Source organism: Orcinus orca, chromosome 4 (assembly GCF_937001465.1).
Source record: "Orcinus orca chromosome 4, mOrcOrc1.1, whole genome shotgun sequence".
NCBI lineage: Eukaryota > Metazoa > Chordata > Mammalia > Artiodactyla > Delphinidae > Orcinus > Orcinus orca.
In genome coordinates, this window is record NC_064562.1 from 40,086,613 (window position 1) to 40,106,096 (window position 19,484).

The following is a 19,484-nucleotide window of genomic DNA, read 5'->3' on the forward strand; positions in this document are numbered from 1 at the left end:
TTGAATAGAGCTTGCGAAGAGCTGGTCAGGACGCTGGGTTTTGACTGGATTATGATGTTTATGGAAGAACACTTGCATTCCACCACAGTTACGGCAGCCATGAGGATTCTTGTCGTCCTACTGAGTAATCAGTCTATTCTCATCAAGTTCAAGGAAGGACTCAGTGGTGGAGGGTGGCTGGAACAGACAGATTCCGTCTTAACCAATAAGATCGGGACTGTATTAGGTATGGGACTTCTACAGTCGGCTGCTTTGAAATAAGCTGTTTTGTGTTTTGTTTTTAAATCTTATATAAGCTTATACTCTTCAGTTTGTCTAACAACCATTGAGTCATGAATTTTGATTAATGATAGAGTAAAAAGAATAAAAAGTTTCAAATTTGGCTTTTTTAATTGCAAATCAAACTGAAGTCAGAGACAGGATATTAAGATGTGAAAACTCAAGTAAATTTCTTATGATTTCTTTTTGTTGTATAGTCCTCTTTCTGATCTATAAATAATTTGCAAATTATCAGAACTGAATTAATAATAATATTTTGAGCATCTATTCTGTACCAGTTACAAACACTTTTCAGTTTCACAATAACTTATTTCATTTTCACAGTAACACTATGATATATAAATACCCATTTTACAGATGAGAAAGTCAAGGCATAGGGGTGAAGTCACTTGTCAGGTAAGAAGTGTCAAAATCTGAATCCAGGGCTTCCCTGGTGGCGCAGTGGTTGAGAGTCCGCCTGCCGATGCAGGGGACACAGGTTCGTTCCCCGATCCGGGAAGATCCCACATGCTCCGGAGCGGCTGGGCCCATGAGCCATGGCTGCTGAGCCTGCGCGTCCGGAGCCTGTGCTCCGCAACAGGAGAGGCCACAACAGTGAGAGGCCCGTGTACCTCAAAAAAAAAAAAAAAAAAAAAAATCTGAATCCAGGTCGCTCAATCCAAAACCCATGCTTTTAATAGTTATGTTATATTGCCACACAAATATTTAAGCTCATTGAAGTTTCAGCCAAAGCTCCTTATTCTCTGCTTACTGGTTCTATGCTGTTTTCAACACGGAACTGAGCATTTAAACAATATTAGAAAATTACAGTTTCCTGTGTTAGATTTATTTGAACTGGTATATATTTCTGTTCATATTAATGATCTTATTTTGGAAAATATATATTTAAGATAATGTTTTTATTGAAAATTATAGTCATTCAGTTCTTAAAGTATTTAAAAAATATATTTGTCTTTATAACATTACAGTTTAAAATCATATATAATTGTATTCTGCAATAAGCATTAAGAATAACTATTTACCCTGTCAGGTGGAAAAATTAGGTATCAGAATTTAATATGTAATTTATCTGTTAAAAAAAAAAATGTTCAAGTATCAATACCTAGGTGCAACCTGCACTACTTTGTCAAATGTTAAAGCAAATGGTAGGAAGATAGAGCTTACACCATAGGATTATTTTATTGTTATTTCACATGTGAAAAACGTCTCAAGGAACTTTGTGATGAAGAAAGAAATTCACTGTGAAATGATTTCTCAAGAAAATTGTCTGCTTTAAAATATGCATTTTAGGGCTTCCCTGGTGGCACAGTGGTTGAGAGTCTGTCTGCCTGCCAATGCAGGGGACACGAGTTCGTGCCCCGGTCCGGGAAGATCCCACATGCCGCGGAGCGGCTGGACCTGTGAGCCATGGCCGCTGAGCCTGCGCATCCGGAGCCTGTGCTCTGCAACGGGAGAGGCCACAACAGTGAGAGGCCCGCGTACGGCAAAAAAAAAAAAAAAAAAAAATGCATTTTAAATTATTATCATTATAGAGACTTTATGATCTGAAAAATAGATTGCTGTTTTGCATTGACTCTGGGAGAAAGATATAGCCAACAAGTGTCATAAACAGTTTCGTAGCAAGAAATTTAGCTTTTTGACCTTAATAGTAGCTAGTAGCTACTAAGAGAATAAACAGTGAAAGGCACAATTCAGTGTGAGTTCAGAGAATGTAAGAGTTTTAAATGCTAATTGACAGCACTGCTTCTCACTGAAGGCCAAAATAATACCTAAGTTTCACCTAGGACTTTGCAGTTTGCAAAATTATTTAACATATGTCATCTCACTTGCCTTCAGGATTCCAGATACGGGTGTATGTACTTTATGGTATATAAGTTATATATTATAGGAAATAAACCTAATGAGTATACATTAAGAATTAATTTCTCTCTAATTAGGAAAATAATACTGTTAAATACATAAGCTTCCTGTGTCAGACAGTAATATGTCTGAGTATCTGTCTTCTGACAGTCAGTTCTGTCCTTTTTTCTGTCCTACATCACTTCAGTAATATCAGGAAAAGGTGCTTTTAACTTATCTGACCTACCTGACTTCATGTCTTAGAATTTATTTGTGCTTCATTGATACCTGCTTGTATATTGCATATGCTGCTTTGGTTCTAAAAGAGAAATCTAGGTATTTAAGTTTAATTTAAATTTGATTAAATTTAATATAACTTTCCCTGAATATCTGATACATACATACTTGTGTATATATACGGATGTATATCTATATCTACATATATATAGATATATCATCTCATTTGATTCTGTTTCTCTTTGATATGATGAACAACCTAAAGTTTTTGAATATTTTATTCATATTTCTTAGTTTTTTGTCAGATTTTTCTTTATAAAAATACCTTCCATGTAGCTGTAACTTGAATCTAAATGAATGCTTAATTGCTAATAACATATTAGATATTCTTTAATATCAATTATGGGGTGGAAATAGAGTGTGAAAATTTGGAAAGGAAAATTAATGCTAGTATTGGTTTTCATTTAGGACATATAATTTGATCAAAATTTCTTTTCCTACTTAATGTATAAAATACCACTTTATGTTTTTTGATTTCTTAAGGCTCAGACTTTTTTATATTCATGATTTCATTTAGAATTTACTACAAACAAAAATCACCCAGCATCCTAATGCAGCCAGTTTTTCAGAAATGTGACAATGTCGTTGAGAAGGCCAACGGAGACAGTTTAGCTTTACAGGCTTCAAGTCCTGGTGCCACCACTCATTAACTTTATGACTTAGAACAAATCGCATATTTTCTACATTATAAAAAGGATAATAGCAGTTTCTTACATGCCCATTGTCTAAGAAATGAGATGATACATGAAAGAGGTTGGTAATTTGCTGTCCAATTTTTTGTTAATTAGAAGAGCATGCTTTAGAAGATTAATTCATATCACACTGAGCAATTGATTTGGATGAACTGTTTAAAAAGCCACCTAGATACAAATTTCTCTTTCATTATTTTAAGTAGTAACAAGTATGTGCTTACTTCATCATAGAAAAAAGAACTTGGAAAAAAATGTGAATATTCATTTGAAATAAAAATTGTTTCAGAGTAAAAGTCAATCTTTCATCTTGCTGTTTGCAGAAGTTTTCCATTGAATCTCTAGCCAACATTTCTTCTGTACTGAGCACTGTACTAGGTTTGGGGTGGCAAAAGAACTAGATGTTTGAGGGCTTCCCTGGTGGCGCACTGGTTGAGAGTCCGCCTGCCGATGCAGGGGACACAGGTTCGTGCCCCGGTCCAGGAAGATCCCACATGCCGCAGAGCAGCTGGGCCTGTGAGCCATGGCCTCTAAGCCTGCGCGTCCGGAGCCTGTGCTCAGCAATGGGAGAGGCCTGCGTACCGCAAAAAAAAACAAAAACAACTAGATGTTTGAGTTGTTTCCCAAAGTTAGTTAGTTAGTTATATAAAGGAGGAAACAGGATTGATAGAAAGGCTGGTGCTGTAAGCCACATTAATAAGCAGTGATCATCTCCTGGTAGAGCTGTGGTTCTAGAACAGATTTTGGATGTTCAGATAACCACAGTGACAGTGGGTTCAGACTTGCTATCCCACTGCCAGACAGCTTTCCAGCAGAGTTACAGATCATGTTGTGAGGAAAGATTATTTTGCATATTCATTTTGTCTTGTCTCTTGATTCATAGATCATTTAAGGTAATTAGTTTATCATGATTTTCAGGACAAATGAAATATATTAACTATATTTTTAAGTTACATTTTTTTGTAGCATCTTAAATTCTGGCTGTTTTGAATATTACTTTCTTCTTAGGGAAATGTTAGAGCTCTTTGGAGGTCATTCTTTTAATGAGTAGAATTTATACTACCTCTTGTATCTGACTGCCTCAGCTGTGTTTTGAGACATGTATCCTAATAGACAGGCTTGCCAAAGTCAAAGAGATAGTAAAGTAAAACTTTTGACTGAAAGATTAATTCAACAGTTGAATAGTTAATTACTTATATTAATGTGAATGTTCTGGATGGAAATGTCACATATGCTGAATTACTCCTTTCTTTGTTAATGTAGCATGGTAATCGATTATTAATTTTGTCCTTATCGTTGTTTCCTCTTCTCTTAGGATTCAACGTGGGCAGGAGTGCTGGTGGGAGATCGACTGTCAGGGAGATTAACCGGGATGCTTGTCATTTTCCTGGTTTTCCAGTTCTTCAGTCATTCCTTCCTAAACACACTAATGTCCCTGCCCTCTATTTTCTCCTCATGGCATTGTTTCTGCAGCAGCCAGTTAGTGAGCTGCCTGAGAACCTGCAGGTCAGTGTGCCTGTCATCAGCAGCCGATGTAAGCAGGGTTGCCAGGTAGGAATTATCTAGTAGGGTGTAAGTGTAATTACATTTGTTAGAAAGTCACCGCAGGGTGATGGGTTAATCACACTAAAATCAACTGGTTCCATCCCTTTCTCACGTTTGGGATTTGATTTGGAACATAAAAATCGGAAAGTACCATAGACAATTTTCCCAAAAAGAAGTCCTTTGTACCTATTTGGTCTTTTTCTCTTTATGGTTACTCTATATGATTATATATGCGTGAAGACTTTGGATGATATTTTAATGGTGATCAAAAGAATTCTTTTGAGTAACATGATTTTATCTAGAAATATAATTTCTGTAGAATTAAAAATGGAGTAGTGTACATACCATAAATTGGGTGGGTATGAAAGGATTCTTAGTACAAGTCTGATTAGAAAAATGTTTTTAAATTCTCAATGATAGATAATGTCCACGTTAGGAAAACAGTAAGGCTTTACCTGATTTCTAATCTGAGACCGTCATGGATATTTCTATATAGTTCATGTTTGTGGCACTGCAAAGACATAGGAATTTAGTTTTAAACTCAGTTATACTTCCATAATAATGCCAAAATGCTATTCAAATCAACTCTAGTCATTGACAAAACCTTTTAAATGAAAACGCTGAGTCTGTACCCATACATTAAGTCACAGTACAGATTCATGCTTAGCAGAGTTTGGTTGGTTATGTAATTTTCAAAATAAGCATGACACCATAGTCATAAAGTGTTATATAAAACTACTATGAATAAATCTCCTCAAACTGATTTTTATTTCATCAAATCTTCATCTGTATGTAACCTAAAAGTGAATTAGAACATTGCTGAGAGTGGGGGAAAGAGTAAGTTCAATGTGCTTTTTAAAAAGAGCCTGCTTAAGACCATCAGTTCTTTAATTTCATCGCCTAGCTAATTAGCAAGTATTTTATTTTTGTTTGTTTTCCTTAGGGAAAAAAAAGAAAATTATGTTTTTAACATAGATCTAAGACGGGATGATACATAATATTCACTTTGCCTTGTAAATGTAAAAATGAGTTTTAAAATATAGGAGGGAGGAGTGCTAGGTCTCTATCTCTTTGTCATTGCTCACTTTGGAAAAAACTAATTAATTTCAAAGAAATTTTAGAATATTAGAACTTTTGAGGGTCTCTACTGAAAAAAATTGGCAACGGCTAATCTTTATTCACTTTCACCTCTGCAGTTTGATTTAGATTCCATTTGGACATTTATCTTTGGAGTGCCTGCCTCCAGTGGAACTGTGGTCTCTTCTATCCATAACGTATGCACAGAAGCTGCTTTTTTATTATTGGGGATGCTCCGCAGCATGCTGAATTCAGTAAGTTCCTGAGATACTGATACCTGTCGGTAGTTCTTCCTGCCTGTGATATTTTTTAAAATAGAAGAATCCTTTGCTGTCATAACTCTTTATTTACTATGTGGTCTCTGGAACCTCAGCCTCTGTGTTTTGTTATCTTTAGTGTAAGGAAAGACCATGCAGTTGTTAAGATCCTGAGCTCGGGAGCTAGGTTCAGAATCCCTACTCTGGTACTTCAGACATACTAACCTCATGTGCGTCAGTTTCCTTATGTATAAAATGCTGGTAATAATAGAATTTATCTCTTAGGACTCTTGTGAGGATGTATGAGTTAGTATATACACAAAGCACTTACAAGAGTGCCTGGTGTAGAGTAAGCACTTCATAAGTGTTAACTGATGCTGTTAGCGCTATAAAATACATATTTCAATGTATAAGTGTATATAACGAATATATATTGTACTGAATGTCATTGCAATGTGTTGTTTGAACTTTTAAAATCACTCTCATTTAGAGATTTAAAATGTTATCAGTGCAAGTTTTATTTTGTATTTGTTTTTATGTTTTCTATTCTAATTATTTCTAACTTAGATATGAAAAATTGAAAGAGTAAATGACAAAATGTATGTTCCTACCTTTCTTACAGGAATACCGTGAATAATGATTTAATTTGTTTACACGATTTAGGATCACATTGTAAGACGAATTATTAACCAGACTCTTTGGATTACAAGTACCTGATAAATCTGATTTTAGTCAAAACTATTCTTATGCCATCTAAGAAAAGAATGTTACTATTAAATGTGTTAATTTAGAATGCTTTGGGATTCTTGTTTTGGTTTTTATTCATAAACAATTATAAAAATCTAAGCTGAAAAAGAAGCCACTCTCTGGGGAAGTATCAGAAGATAAGCATTGTTGAAATATATTCTTTTTTTGTTACTCTTTTATCATCATCATCACTGTTATTGTTGTAAGGCTTTTAAGGAAAAACAACTCCTATGTGTCTACTTTATTCAATATTCTACTACAACGCTACTTTACTTCTGACACTTCTGGTCACCAAGTATGTGGAAGGTTTCACCACACCAGCTGGGTGTTCAACAGTTCAATTCAGTTCTGACACTATCTACTGGGAGGTAGCATCGGGTACCACAGGTTGAGGGCTCAGTCTCACAAGATACCCCTCCCCCCCACCAACCCTGCCCCACTTCAAATGCCAGTCACAAGTCCAGGTTGTTACCTGTGTTTCTGACTCACCAGTTATAAATTTCAGGTTCCCGTGACTGAGGAAAACATTTTACCTCCTAGATTACCAGTTTATTATAAAAGGACGTATCTCAGGAACAACCAGCTGGAAGAGGTGCATAGGGCAAGGTGGGAAGGGACACGGAGCCTCCATGCCCTCTCCGTCCTGCTACTCTCCCAGCACCTCCACGTGTTCATCAGTCCAGAAGCTTTCTGAACCCCATGTTTTTTATTTTTATGGCACCTTGATTACACAGGCATGATTAATTAAATCATTGGTCACTGGTGACTGAGCCTGGTCTCCAGCCCCTCTTCGTCCCTGGGGGCTGTGGGGAACAGGTTCGGTTAACTTCCAGCCTTCTAGTGCCATGGTTGGTTCCCCTGGCAAGACAGCCCATCAACATAAACTCAAGTGTGGTGGAAAGCAGCTTGTTAGGATTAACAAAAAGACACATTTATGGCTCTTTTATCACTTAGGAAATGCCAAGGGTTTTAGGATCTCTGTGCCTGAAATGGAACAAAGACTAAATATATATTTCTTATTATGAATCACAATATCACAGTTGCATAATGGTTAAGAGCACTGTTCTCATTTTTTATATGACAGTAGGAGGCTCAGAAAGGTCAAGTAACTTCCTCATTTTTTTTTTTTTTTTTTTTTTTTTCGGTACGTGGGCCTCTCACTGTTGTGGCCTCTCCCGTTGCGGAGCACAGGCTCCGGACGCGCAGGCTCAGCGGCCATGGCTCACAGGCCCAGCTGCTCCGCGGCATGTGGGATCTTCCCGGACCGGGGCACGAACCCGTGTCCCCTGCATCGGCAGGCGGACTCTCAACCACTGCGCCACCAGGGAAGCCCAACTTCCCCATTTTTATCTTAATCCTAACTCTCTGGCGTGATGGAGGATGGGGCAACTTTGATGGGAATAGAGCCACTACTGGCTCCAGCCATACTCATGTTGATAACGATGAATAATCAAAACCATTGACTCTAGTTACTGAGCTGTGAGTACTGAAATGAATAGAAAAATATCCTGTCAGTTTCTAGGGGTATCACCTTTGTTTTAGCTTATTTCTAGATTTGTTGGCCTGTGTGTTTGCTCCTGTGTGTGGTTTACAAGAGTTCTGGACCATCAATTTATCCGTTTTTAGAAGAGTAGTGAGTAACTTTTAGTAGTGTCAGTTTTTCTAACATGTTGTTTCCTCTCTTGTCCCCATGACAGCCTTGGCAGTCAGAAGAAGAGGGATCTTGGCTCCGGGAATATCCTGTGACCCTGATGCAGTTCTTTAGATACTTGTATCACAATGTCCCAGACCTGGCCTCCATGTGGATGAGCCCCGACTTCCTGTGTGCATTAGCAGCCACGGTCTTCCCCTTCAACATTCGCCCTTACTCAGAGATGGTAGGAAAGGGGGAGGAAAATATCAAAACTGGAATTAGTCTGCTCCAATGGTTAGCAGATTTTTTTGGCCAATCTTTTAAGCTTCTCACCAAGTTACAGTTTCATAACTTTCTGCTTCATCTCTTACATCATTATCTGGTATCTGGCTCCCCACATGCTCCTTCTGCTTTCCCTTGAAATAACAGTGAATTCTACTTCCTGTTTTCATTTACCATATTCTTGTAAGTCCCTCATTAGTGAATTCCATCTTCATGCAGTTGTTGATCCATTTCTTCTTATATTTAATGATAGCTGTATAGTTGTGAAATCAGGTTACAGAACTCTAGTCAGACCAAATTTATTTCCACTTCATTTATCTCAGGAATTAGGCATCTCCTGCATTTAGTCTTTGCAAATTAATTACAGGATTGATTGTCTTTATAAGAAATGACATGTGTGTTTGTCCCTTCTGTTCAACTTTTTCTATTTTGTTCAACGGTTATTTTTCATATTTTGCACTAAAGAGAAAGTTATTAGACTGTAATCATACGTAGTATAAATACTTCTTTTGTCCTTTAAAACGAACCCAAAAGACAGTTGTTCTTCCATAGAACTTCAGAATTTCATGATGTTTTGTCTTACTTCTACCACTTACTCAAGAGGCTGGAATAAGGTATCTTCTTCATACTAATTTTTCTTCATGTATAATGGTGAAATACTCGTTCTAAAATTATGGCGATTTTTAGGAAAAAAGCAAGTATAGCACATAACCTTAACACCATGGCTTGTTTATAATTTTAGAATCCACATTTTTGGTAAAAAAAGATTTTAGTAATATTTCGATGTATTTTCCTTGTCGGCATCTTGTAATCTGTCTTCTAATCCTTCTTTCTTTTTCTGTTGGCTCAAACTTGGTACTAGTTTTGTATTGCTTACTTATTTGGGTTTTTTTTTTTTTTTTAACCTACAAAAATGGGTCAGCCCTTGGGTGCAATCATTATGCCAGATCTTTATCTGAAAGTCTATAACACTTGACTTCTCAGTAGGTATGTTTTAAATAAGCAAATATAGTCATTCTCATTTTATTATTTCATTTATTTCAAGTTCAGTTATCCACAATAGAGATAAAATTCAACATAAAGCAGTTATATGGTTAGTGGCCAGTGAGTAGTTTAATATTAGAAAGAGCATGTGTTGAGTAATCGTGACATATGGTGCCCGATTACCACCCTGAAAAGAGAAAATAAGTAAAGCAAAGTGAACGATGTAATGCACTGAATAGCTTAATAGGAGGGAAACACTGAACAAAAATACTGTTGCTGCTACAATTTGGTGGAAGTAAAAATATCAAATGAAATCGAATGTGACTAGGATATATTTCCACTTGATTTTACTAGGTGACTGATCTTGATGATGAAGTTGGATCTCCAGCAGAAGAGTTTAAAGCCTTTGCAGCAGACACAGGGATGAACAGAAGCCAATCAGAGTACTGCAACGTGGGTGTCAAGACATACCTGACCAATCACCCTGCTAAAAAGTTCGTTTTTGACTTCATGCGGGTCTTAATAATAGACAACCTCTGTCTTACCCCTGCCAGCAAGCAGACTCCACTAATTGATCTTTTGTTGGAGGTAAAGACAAAGAAATGCATTTACATCTCTTTCAATTTGTTTTTATAATGAGAGCGTTAATAACCAAGCAAGTTTTATGCCACATACCTTTCAGATTTCTAATTCTTTTGGGTTGTAAAGGCAGAACATATCATGAGCTATGGGAATTTTTTATCACAAATGTGCTAATATACACCCTATCAATTTGTTTCTCTTCTTTCTATTCCTCTTGGTATGTCCTTAATTTAGTCCTTTATCACCCTTCCCCTGGATAGACCGGGAATTGACAAACGTTTTCTGTAAAGGGCCAAATAGTAAATATTTTCAGCTTTGTGGGCTGTACAGTCTCTCACAACTACTTCACTCTGCCATTAATGAGAAAGCAGCCACAGACAATACATAAATGAGTGAGCGTGGCCGTGTTCCAGTACAACTTTATGTACAGTAACAACTATAGGCTGAATTTGGCCCATGGACCTTAGTGTTACAGCTCCTTCCCTAGTCATTTACAGCAGCATTGTCTCCTTAGCTTATAACTTCCTACTTCAGTCCCTCTTATTTATCACTTCCGGTATTTTTGCTTTTAGTGTCCTGTGGGGCTTAAGGTGTGGTGCATTGCACATAATAGGTGCTCAATATGCACTTACTGAATTTTCCCCAAGGCAGCAAACTTGTAGGTTGTTTGGTATCTGAGCTCAGGCTCCTATAACAAAATACCATAGACTGGGTGGCTTCAGTAGCAGACAGTCATTTCTCACAGTTCTGGAGACTGAGAAGTCTGACGTCAGGATGCCAGCTTGGTCAGGTTGTGGTGAGGGCCCTCTTCCTGGCTTGCAGATGGCTGCCTTGCTCTCACATGGCAGAGAAAGACCTCAGGTGGTTATTCCTCTTCTTATAAGGGCATGAATCCCCTCATGTGGACTCCCCATGACCTCATCTAAACCTAATTACCTCCAGAAAGCTCCACCTCTCTAATATCATCACATTGAGGGTTAGGGCTTAATTTATGAATTTTGCGGGGGGACACAAACATTTAGTCCATTGCACTTGCTAATTCTCCTGATAAGTGATAAGAACTAGCTGATGCATCAGAAAACAAACCCTAAAGTGGTCACACTGCTGGCTCTAGAAATTGACCATCCCTGAAAACCAAATGTTCACCTAGAAAAATCTCAAGAAAAAATAGAAGATCATTGAAGGGGATCTAATATATAATTAGTTGCCTATACATTCATTCTTTTGGCCAATTCATATAAATAGGGTCAAGCAGTACATGCCAGAGCTCTGAAAATAATGTTTTATGAAAGATTCAATCAGTGTAAAAGACTAACTGCTTCTCTCTGTGAGGAGCTTTCCACATGCCGCCCTCAGCAGTTTGACAACTGAACCTGCACTTTCTCTGCTCCCTCTAGTGGCGAAAACAGTTAACTTTTTATTTGAAACCTTAAAATCCCAGCAAATGTTTTATCTTATTCATGTGAATATACCTGTTTGATCAATTAAAAGAAATCAGTGTAATTTAGGTACCAGTCACGCTAAGCACTTTAAAGCATTTTTTAATTTATTTATTATTTATTTATATATCTTTGGCCGCTTTGGGTCTTCGTTGCTGCGTGCGGGCTTTCTCTAGTTGCGGCGAGCGGGGGCTACTCTTCGTTGTGGTGAGCGGGCTTCTCATTGCAGTGGCTTCTCTTGCTGCAGAGCACGGGCTCTAGGCACGTGGGCTTCAGTAGTTGCAGCACTCGGGCTCAGTAGTTGTGGCTCACGGGCTCTAGATAGAGCGCAGGCTCAGTAGTTGTGGCGCACAGGCTTAGCTGCTCTGCGGCATGTGGGATCTTCCTGGACCAGGGCTCAAACCCGTGTCCCCTGCATCGGCAGGCAGATTCTTAACCACTGCGCCACCAGGGAAGTCCTATGCAAAGCGTGTTAACCGGGACCACAGTGTTCAATATTGGCAGAAAAATAATTGATTTCATCAAGAATTCATCTGGTAGAATTTAAAAGCCTGCCTGGTGGAGCTTGTCCTCTTTGGAAACTTTAAGAAGAGAGATGGCTAGTGTTTTAGTGCATGGGGTAAGAATTTGAAGCATTCTGTGCAAAATAAAATGGTTTTCAGAAAATAACAGGATAAAGTTAAGAATAGGTGTGTGTAAGAAAGCATAACTGAGCCAAAAAATAAAATACACATATGTAGAGGAAATGGGGTAAGTGTATGTATTCAGTAATAACAGTCTTATAGGAATCCTAATAGCTAATTAACTAGCAACGGGTAAATTGTATAATTGTCTTTTATTTTGGTTTTCTGTATTTTTCAGTAAGGAAAGTTTGATATGACATGTATTAACCTTGAGATAACATTCTCATTATTGTGGACACTAACTTGCCCTGAAGTGGAATTTTATCTGATTGCATTAGGGAGTCAGGGGTGGTAGTATTTTAGGAAGAACCAGGGAGTGTCAAGATTGAATTTCCCAAATAGATTATCAACTCTTTAAAGTTAGGGACCAACTTTCATGTGTCCTTTTGTCTCTCACAAAGTTAGCTCAGTGCCTTGGTGTGTTCTTTAAGTTTTTTTGAATTATTTAACTATAACTATATCCCTGGCAGTTCCCAAACAGGAAGATATGATACCATCTAATAAGAAAGAGATAAATTTGCTTTTAAAAATCAGTGCTTTGAGGAACTTCAAATCTAATACACAAACACAGAATACACATACAAAAAATATTTAGTGGAAATGCTGTTGCATTCCATGTCTTCCCATGGTGTAAAATAATAAATTACAAGCATATGATTCTGAATGTTACAATTATGAAGTCTATCTCTGAAGAAAGTCAACAGAAGAACTATCCTATATATTTACCATTTACCTACGTGAAGGAAGGTGTTTGAACCAACTGATTTTTGGGCTGATATGCTCAAGCCAGGCCATTTTCAGTCTTATGATTGTTGGGATGTCATCGTAAGAGTGTCTACTTGATTGTATCTATAAAAGAATGTGTGAAGTTATCTTTATTAGCAGTCTATAAAAATAAAAGCTTCCCATTCATATAGACTGGCTTGAGTGTGAGTCAGGCCAAATACAAGGGAAGCAGTGTGGTGTCATTGAAGGACCTGGTTTGAATTCTGGCCCTGTGGTTTATTATGTAAACATTTTATTCTCACTGAGCTAAATTCATCCTCTAGAGAATGATGTTATATACTATCTCCCCTGCATGATTTTTGTGACAGTTAAATATATATAAATCACCCAGCAAAACTATTTTGAGAAATTAAACATGTGCTGCTTATAGCTGTGTAACCTTGGCCCAGCTTAGTTCTCTTCACCCCTTACAGTTTGCCCATCTTTAAGATAGCATAAAAATAGAACCTGTCTCTGAGGACTGTTGTGAGAATTAAGTAAGGTAATACATATAAGATTCATAACACAGTGCCTGGCACGTAAGACCTGCTCAAAAATCAAATGGCCTGTGGTGGCTTATACAATCACCAGCGTCCTCTGCTGTCACCACCAGGCATCTAATGAAAGGCCAAATGAATTTGCTGCATGTGGCCACGGAAGGAAAGTACCTGAGAACAGATCAAAAAGTACTTGTATATACCTGAAGGAAAGAAATATGATGAAACAAAGGAGGCTGATTTGGAGTGTGTGCCTGTCTGAGGAGTTCGCTGCTTTCTGCTCCCGCCATCTTCTAAAAGACCTCCCCGTTCCCATCAGAGTGCAGCGTCCCCTGCAGAGCAATAAACAAACCAAAAGAAGTGGCAAAAGTGGGCAAAGAGAGTGCTATGAAATAACTGAGAGAAGAGAAGCCAGTCAGGCTTCTGCAGTCAGAAGGACAGAGCGCAAACCCCTCTTCCTTGAAGGCTTTTCCTGTTACGGAGCACTAAAGGCCTCCCCCGCAGAGCCAGAGGGCTCTCAGCCACGGGCAGCACATGTGCCCACGACGACTCTGCATGGTGTTCCCAGGCCTCAAAAAGGACGCTTTGAGTCTTTGAAGACTCGTGTTGTTGACTGGCTTCACTGTCTTCTCTGGGAAGACAGATCTCACAGGCAGAGCAGAGCATAGGGCTCACCCTCTCTTCCTTCGACCCTGAATTCATCCTGGTTGTCTGGTGGGCCAACCAGGTTTATCTAAAAAAATGGAGAGCTTGTGGCTGAATTGCTCTTGTTGTGCATTTGTTAACTTCAGTATGGAGATTTTTAGTAGGGCTGGAAGAGTATGGAATGGCAGGTGAAGTGCTGAACTTTGGCGTCAAAGAAACTGACGTTTGAAACCTAGTTGTGACTTGACCAAGTGACTTGACCTCTCAAAGCCTCAATTACCTTATTTCTAAAGTGGAGATGATAGTATCTACTTCAAAAGGATATTGTGCACAATGAGATAAGGTACATAAAACTAAGCACTGTGTAGTTACATAATTGTAGTCCAGTGAATTGTTTTAAAAAAAGAAAAAAACACCCAAGAAAACTATGCATGCACTCATAAAGTCTTAAGTCCGTTAAAAGTTAGGCTACTATGAGTATCAGCAAGAACATTTGAACTTGGCAGTTAGAGCCAATAACAGAGTTAATTCTGGGTCATGATCATTCATGAAACAGTTTCAGTGAGAGGAATCAGAGGATTAAATATGCCTGTTGGTGACTGAGCCAGCCTTAAATCCTTATAGAATACAAAAGAATACTTTCTAATTAAGTAAAAATAACTATTGTTGACAGATCAAACTACTTCTCTATGTTCTATGTTCCCTGTTTTACATACTCCAAAACTTTGTCTAATTAAGATTTTGTAAACCCTACTCATTATTACTTATCCCATTAGCCACATTGAGTTGATTATAATCCTGAATGAGTATTGCCATCCTCAGGGGTATTTAAATCCTCCTGTGAGTGGAGAGCCTTACTCCTTCGTAAATTTTGATCACTCAAGCTGTTTGAAAATGGTCTCTTATCTGATTGCAGGGTAGTCCTCAGACCTATCAATCTGTCTTGTCACTTAACCACTTGAAGGTCCTCGCTTTCCTTCCGTTAACAGGGGTGGGGTCTTGATGTACTGTCAGCATGAGGAATAGGCAGGCCTTGGCCCCAACTCTTCTGCTGACCATTGTATTAGTCTGTTCTACACAGGAAAATGTATTAAGATTATAAACAGGGACTTCCTTGGTGTCTCAGTCATTAAGAATCCGTCTGTCAATGCAGGGGACACGGGTTCGAGCCCTGGTCCGGGAAGATCCCACATGCCGCGGAGCAGCTAAGCCTGTGCACCACAACTACTGAGCCTGCGCTCTAGAGCCTGCTAGCCACAACTACTGAGCCTGTGCTCTAGGGCCCACGAGCCACAACTACTGAGCCTGTGTGCCACAACTACTGAGCCTGCTCTCTAGAGCCCACAAGCCACAACTACTGAGCCTGTGTGCCATAACTACTGAGCCTGTGTGCCACAACTACTGAAGCATGCACACCTAGAGCCCGTGCTCCGCAACAAGAGAAGCCACTGCAATTAGAAGCCCGCACACCATAACTAGAGAAAGCCCATGCGCAGCAATGAAGACCCAACGCAGTCAAAAATAAATCAATAAATAAATTTTCTAAAAAAAGATTATAAACAACATGTCATGACCTTCACTTTTTCCCAAATTATTCTAATGCCAAACCAAACTCCTAAGAACTAATATTCTTTTAACTGTTGCTAGGCCCATGTTTTTCATTTTAAAACAAAATATGTTTTATCAGAAAAACAGAGAAACGTTCATTACAACTTTGGTTGGTTTTTGAATCCTTAGAATAATATCTTTGATCTGAATATAGGATTCCAATTTTAACTGCTTTTTTAAAATCTTCACCAGCACCACTTTGAAAATCAGAATAGAAAGAAGTGGGTTTTTCCCCAGTGGAACAGATTTTAACTTTAAATGCATAAAGCAGAACAGTGTTCTATAGCCCACTTTTGCGGCATGGTCATAAACATAGTCCTGGACCTGTCTGTGCGAGAAGAAATAGATTCTTTAACTTCACTTGCAAAGCATCAGTACTCTGCTTGTAACTACAACATCCAGATCTCTTTTTAAGAAACAAATTTATGTCAGTTTATTGAATCGTTCAATATCCAGCTCCTATCCAAAGCCAGCTAACATGACTGGCATTTGAGAAGAATGACAAAAAGATCTTTCCTATCTTTCATCCCTGTGTTCCCAGTGCTTTACCACCTCTCAGGCTAGAGACTTGAAAGTTATGCACCTGGATCATACCACCCTAATTACCAAAAGAACTGCCATCAGAGAACTATAGTTTAACTTTGTGCCCTAAACTTTTATTCAAGATAATTTTAAAAATCGTCTTTGTACTGTATAAAACCATTATCAAAGGTACAACCTACAGGGCTGTTCATTGTCCTCTTTATAAAAACCCACAGGGAACATTCTTCTCAGAACAATCTTAGGAAAACATCTTTGCTGACTATATAGTATGCTTCCTTTTTTATAGATAATTAAAGGCTTTGTAAGTCATATTATTATTTTTTCTCCTTCTTGACCCTAGGAAGCTCAAAGCAAAATTGTGTGCTTAATTGATTTTTTTGATATAAATACTTGCCTCCCCATTGACTTTACCTTCTTGGTTACTAGACTCCTGAGCTTTTGTGTTTGTTTAAATGGCTTTATGATTTATTTTATCTGTATCTCATTAGAAACTGCCAGATCTCTTTTGGAAGTGAGGTAGATGGATAATAGATATCAAATATTTATTAAATACTTAAAATGTTTAGAATACTGCTTTTGGAGGAAAGGATTCAAAAGAAGGTATTGTTTCACCTTTGCTTCTATTTGTTTTTTAATCTATGGTCAGAAAAATAAGAGAGTATAAGCATATATACCATCTCTTGTGACATATTCTACTACTTACCAGTAGTTTTTTTTAATATAACTATGGTTGATGAGCCTTACCTTTGTTTACTGGGTTCTGTTTCTAATTCTAAATTTTATTGATTAGGCTTCCCCTGAAAGATCGACAAGAACTCAGCAAAAAGAATTTCAGACTTATATTTTGGATAGTGTGATGGACCATTTGCTTGCAGCTGATGTTTTATTGGGTAATATCATGTTTTATTTTCACTCTGTTAAAAGTACCTATAATCACTTCCCTTCTCTATCTAAACCCCAAGTATACCACTTTTTTAACTTCATCTTTTTCCTTCTTTTCTGTGCATTTTCCCCTTATTGGTATTTTCCTATAATGAGGAAAAGGCCCATCTATCTCCTTCCTTTGAACCTGGGATAAAGGATCAACAACAGGGAGTACTTAAGCTGCTTGTCCACGTTCATATGCTCAGAGGTGGCAGGAAGAGGACAAGGAAAGAGAAAAAATGTTTTTAAAACCATATTATGTGAACAGTATATTTTTATGAATTAGCTAATACTTTTAAAAATTACTGTGATATACTTACAAATAAGTTACAAATGTAGCACTCTGAATTACCACCCAGGCAACATGCCTGTATAAGAGCACTCAGAAATGCATTACCAGCACCCTCAGAAACTATACCTATTAGTGGAATTATTCAGTTATAGGTATCTATGTTATTCTTTAGAATGGCTTTCAGGATGTAAATTCAAAGCACATTAAAATGTTTTTCCTGTATGTCTCTAGTTACAATAAAACTACAAAACTTGATACATTTACAGTGGAGCTAACATTTATATGTAAAACAATGACAAAATTTAAAGAAGGAAAAGTAATGATTTAGCATATTTGCTACTTGAATTTCTGGTAATTATATAAATCATAGAACCTCCATGCTATTACATTATCATTTTTTTTTAACAAAGTAAGTTTGCCAAGAAAATCTTTAGTGTTGTCATAACATGCAACTCTCAAACTGTGGTGTCAAGTCAGACTTTTGTATTTGTTCTTATCGCTTGAGAATCTTAAGTAACATCAGTCTTACTACATAAAGACACAAAACGAAGAGTTTTGCATTGTGTAGTGATTTAGAGTTAGGTGGGAATAATAATTACAGTCAGTTAAGGCTCCTAATTTCTAGAAAGGAGGGAGGGGCTTAAAGGGGGCATTCTGTTGGAGGAGGAGCCAGGAGGATTAGTGTTGAGGCAGTATGTACACAGCGAGCACACTGAAGCCACCGGGGCAGCTTGTAGAAGAGAAACAGTGCTGATGGGAATCATGGAAGGGGTGAGAGGTACCCCATGGCACCACCACCACTGATGGTACTCTGTGTTTTACAGTTCTTTTGGACCTCTCTTTTGCCTCCATTACTTCATTGTGCTTAAAGTTCTGTTTGATGATTTGTTTTGCCCTTTAGGAGTTAGACAGAATCAATTTACAACTAATAAACTGACTTAATTTTTCTCTCAAAGGGAGGCTATGTGTCACTGACAGTTGACGAACTGTTTGCTTATCACAGACTGTCTTAAGTCAGTAAGAAACTTCAGTCTCCATCCATAACACTTTTATCCTGCAGAAATTATTTCTTCCAACATTTATCATGACTTCTGGCCATGAACATCATTTTGCTTAAAGTAGTACATAAGAGCTAATGGTCTTATTTCTAACGGTAGTAGATGTACTCATCTTGCCTTAGCCTGATTTGTTGGAGGGTCTGGTCTTAGGCTGGTGGACATCAATTTTCTTAAGACATTTTTTTCCTGCTGGAATTTAGGGGAAGATGCATCTCTGCCTATTACCAGTGGAGGGAGCTACCAAGTATTGGTGAACAATGTGTTTTATTTCACACAACGTGTGGTGGACAAGCTTTGGCAAGGCATGTTCAACAAAGAATCTAAACTTCTTATAGATTTTATAATTCAACTAATTGCACAGGTAATCCATTGTCACATTAGTTGTAGAGTACATGTTTTCCTATTGAAAAACTTTGCCTCGGGTGTCAAAATTGTTGGAAATAAGTGTAACTAGTAAGATAATGAATGTTGACATTTTAATGTAAAGTTCAGCTTATTAGAAGTGAATAAAACGTAGGTCTGTAACCATTCCCCCCCTTACCCGTGGCCCAGTGCCAGTGTGTCCAGTATGTAAAGCTTCCTCATTCTCTCAGGCTGTGGGCTCCCACTGCCTTCCCCACTGGCATTGCTCATTGCTAACCACATAGCTGGACAGCTTCCTGTTGGTTTAAAGACCTTAAGTTAATACGATTTGATAGATTTTCATAGTATGATGCATCAGTGTGTCAAGATTTAACAGAGCATGAAGAGTTGATATTAGAGGAGTATTCTCTTCTTGTAATTGAATCTTTACAAAGTTCACTGTAGTCCTTGTTCCTT

The 19,484-nt window shown here is 37.9% G+C and overlaps 1 protein-coding gene across 6 annotated transcripts in view; it reads left to right on the forward strand.

Annotated features, from left to right (window-relative positions):
* Positions 1-19,484, forward strand: part of WDFY3 (WD repeat and FYVE domain containing 3) — a 264,633-nt gene that overhangs the window by 176,529 nt on the left and 68,620 nt on the right. For 5 of the 6 annotated variants that reach the window (XM_049709048.1, XM_033416011.2, XM_049709050.1 and 2 more), the window contains 7 exons: positions 9-226; positions 4,420-4,655; positions 5,846-5,980; positions 8,428-8,607; positions 9,984-10,217; positions 17,182-17,281; positions 18,866-19,026. In XM_049709048.1, coding sequence (XP_049565005.1) covers positions 9-226; positions 4,420-4,655; positions 5,846-5,980; positions 8,428-8,607; positions 9,984-10,217; positions 17,182-17,281; positions 18,866-19,026 — 1,264 coding nt within the window. The remainder of the gene's footprint in view (positions 1-8; positions 227-4,419; positions 4,656-5,845; positions 5,981-8,427; positions 8,608-9,983; positions 10,218-17,181; positions 17,282-18,865; positions 19,027-19,484) is intronic. The other variant, XM_049709049.1, reaches the window with a different exon arrangement.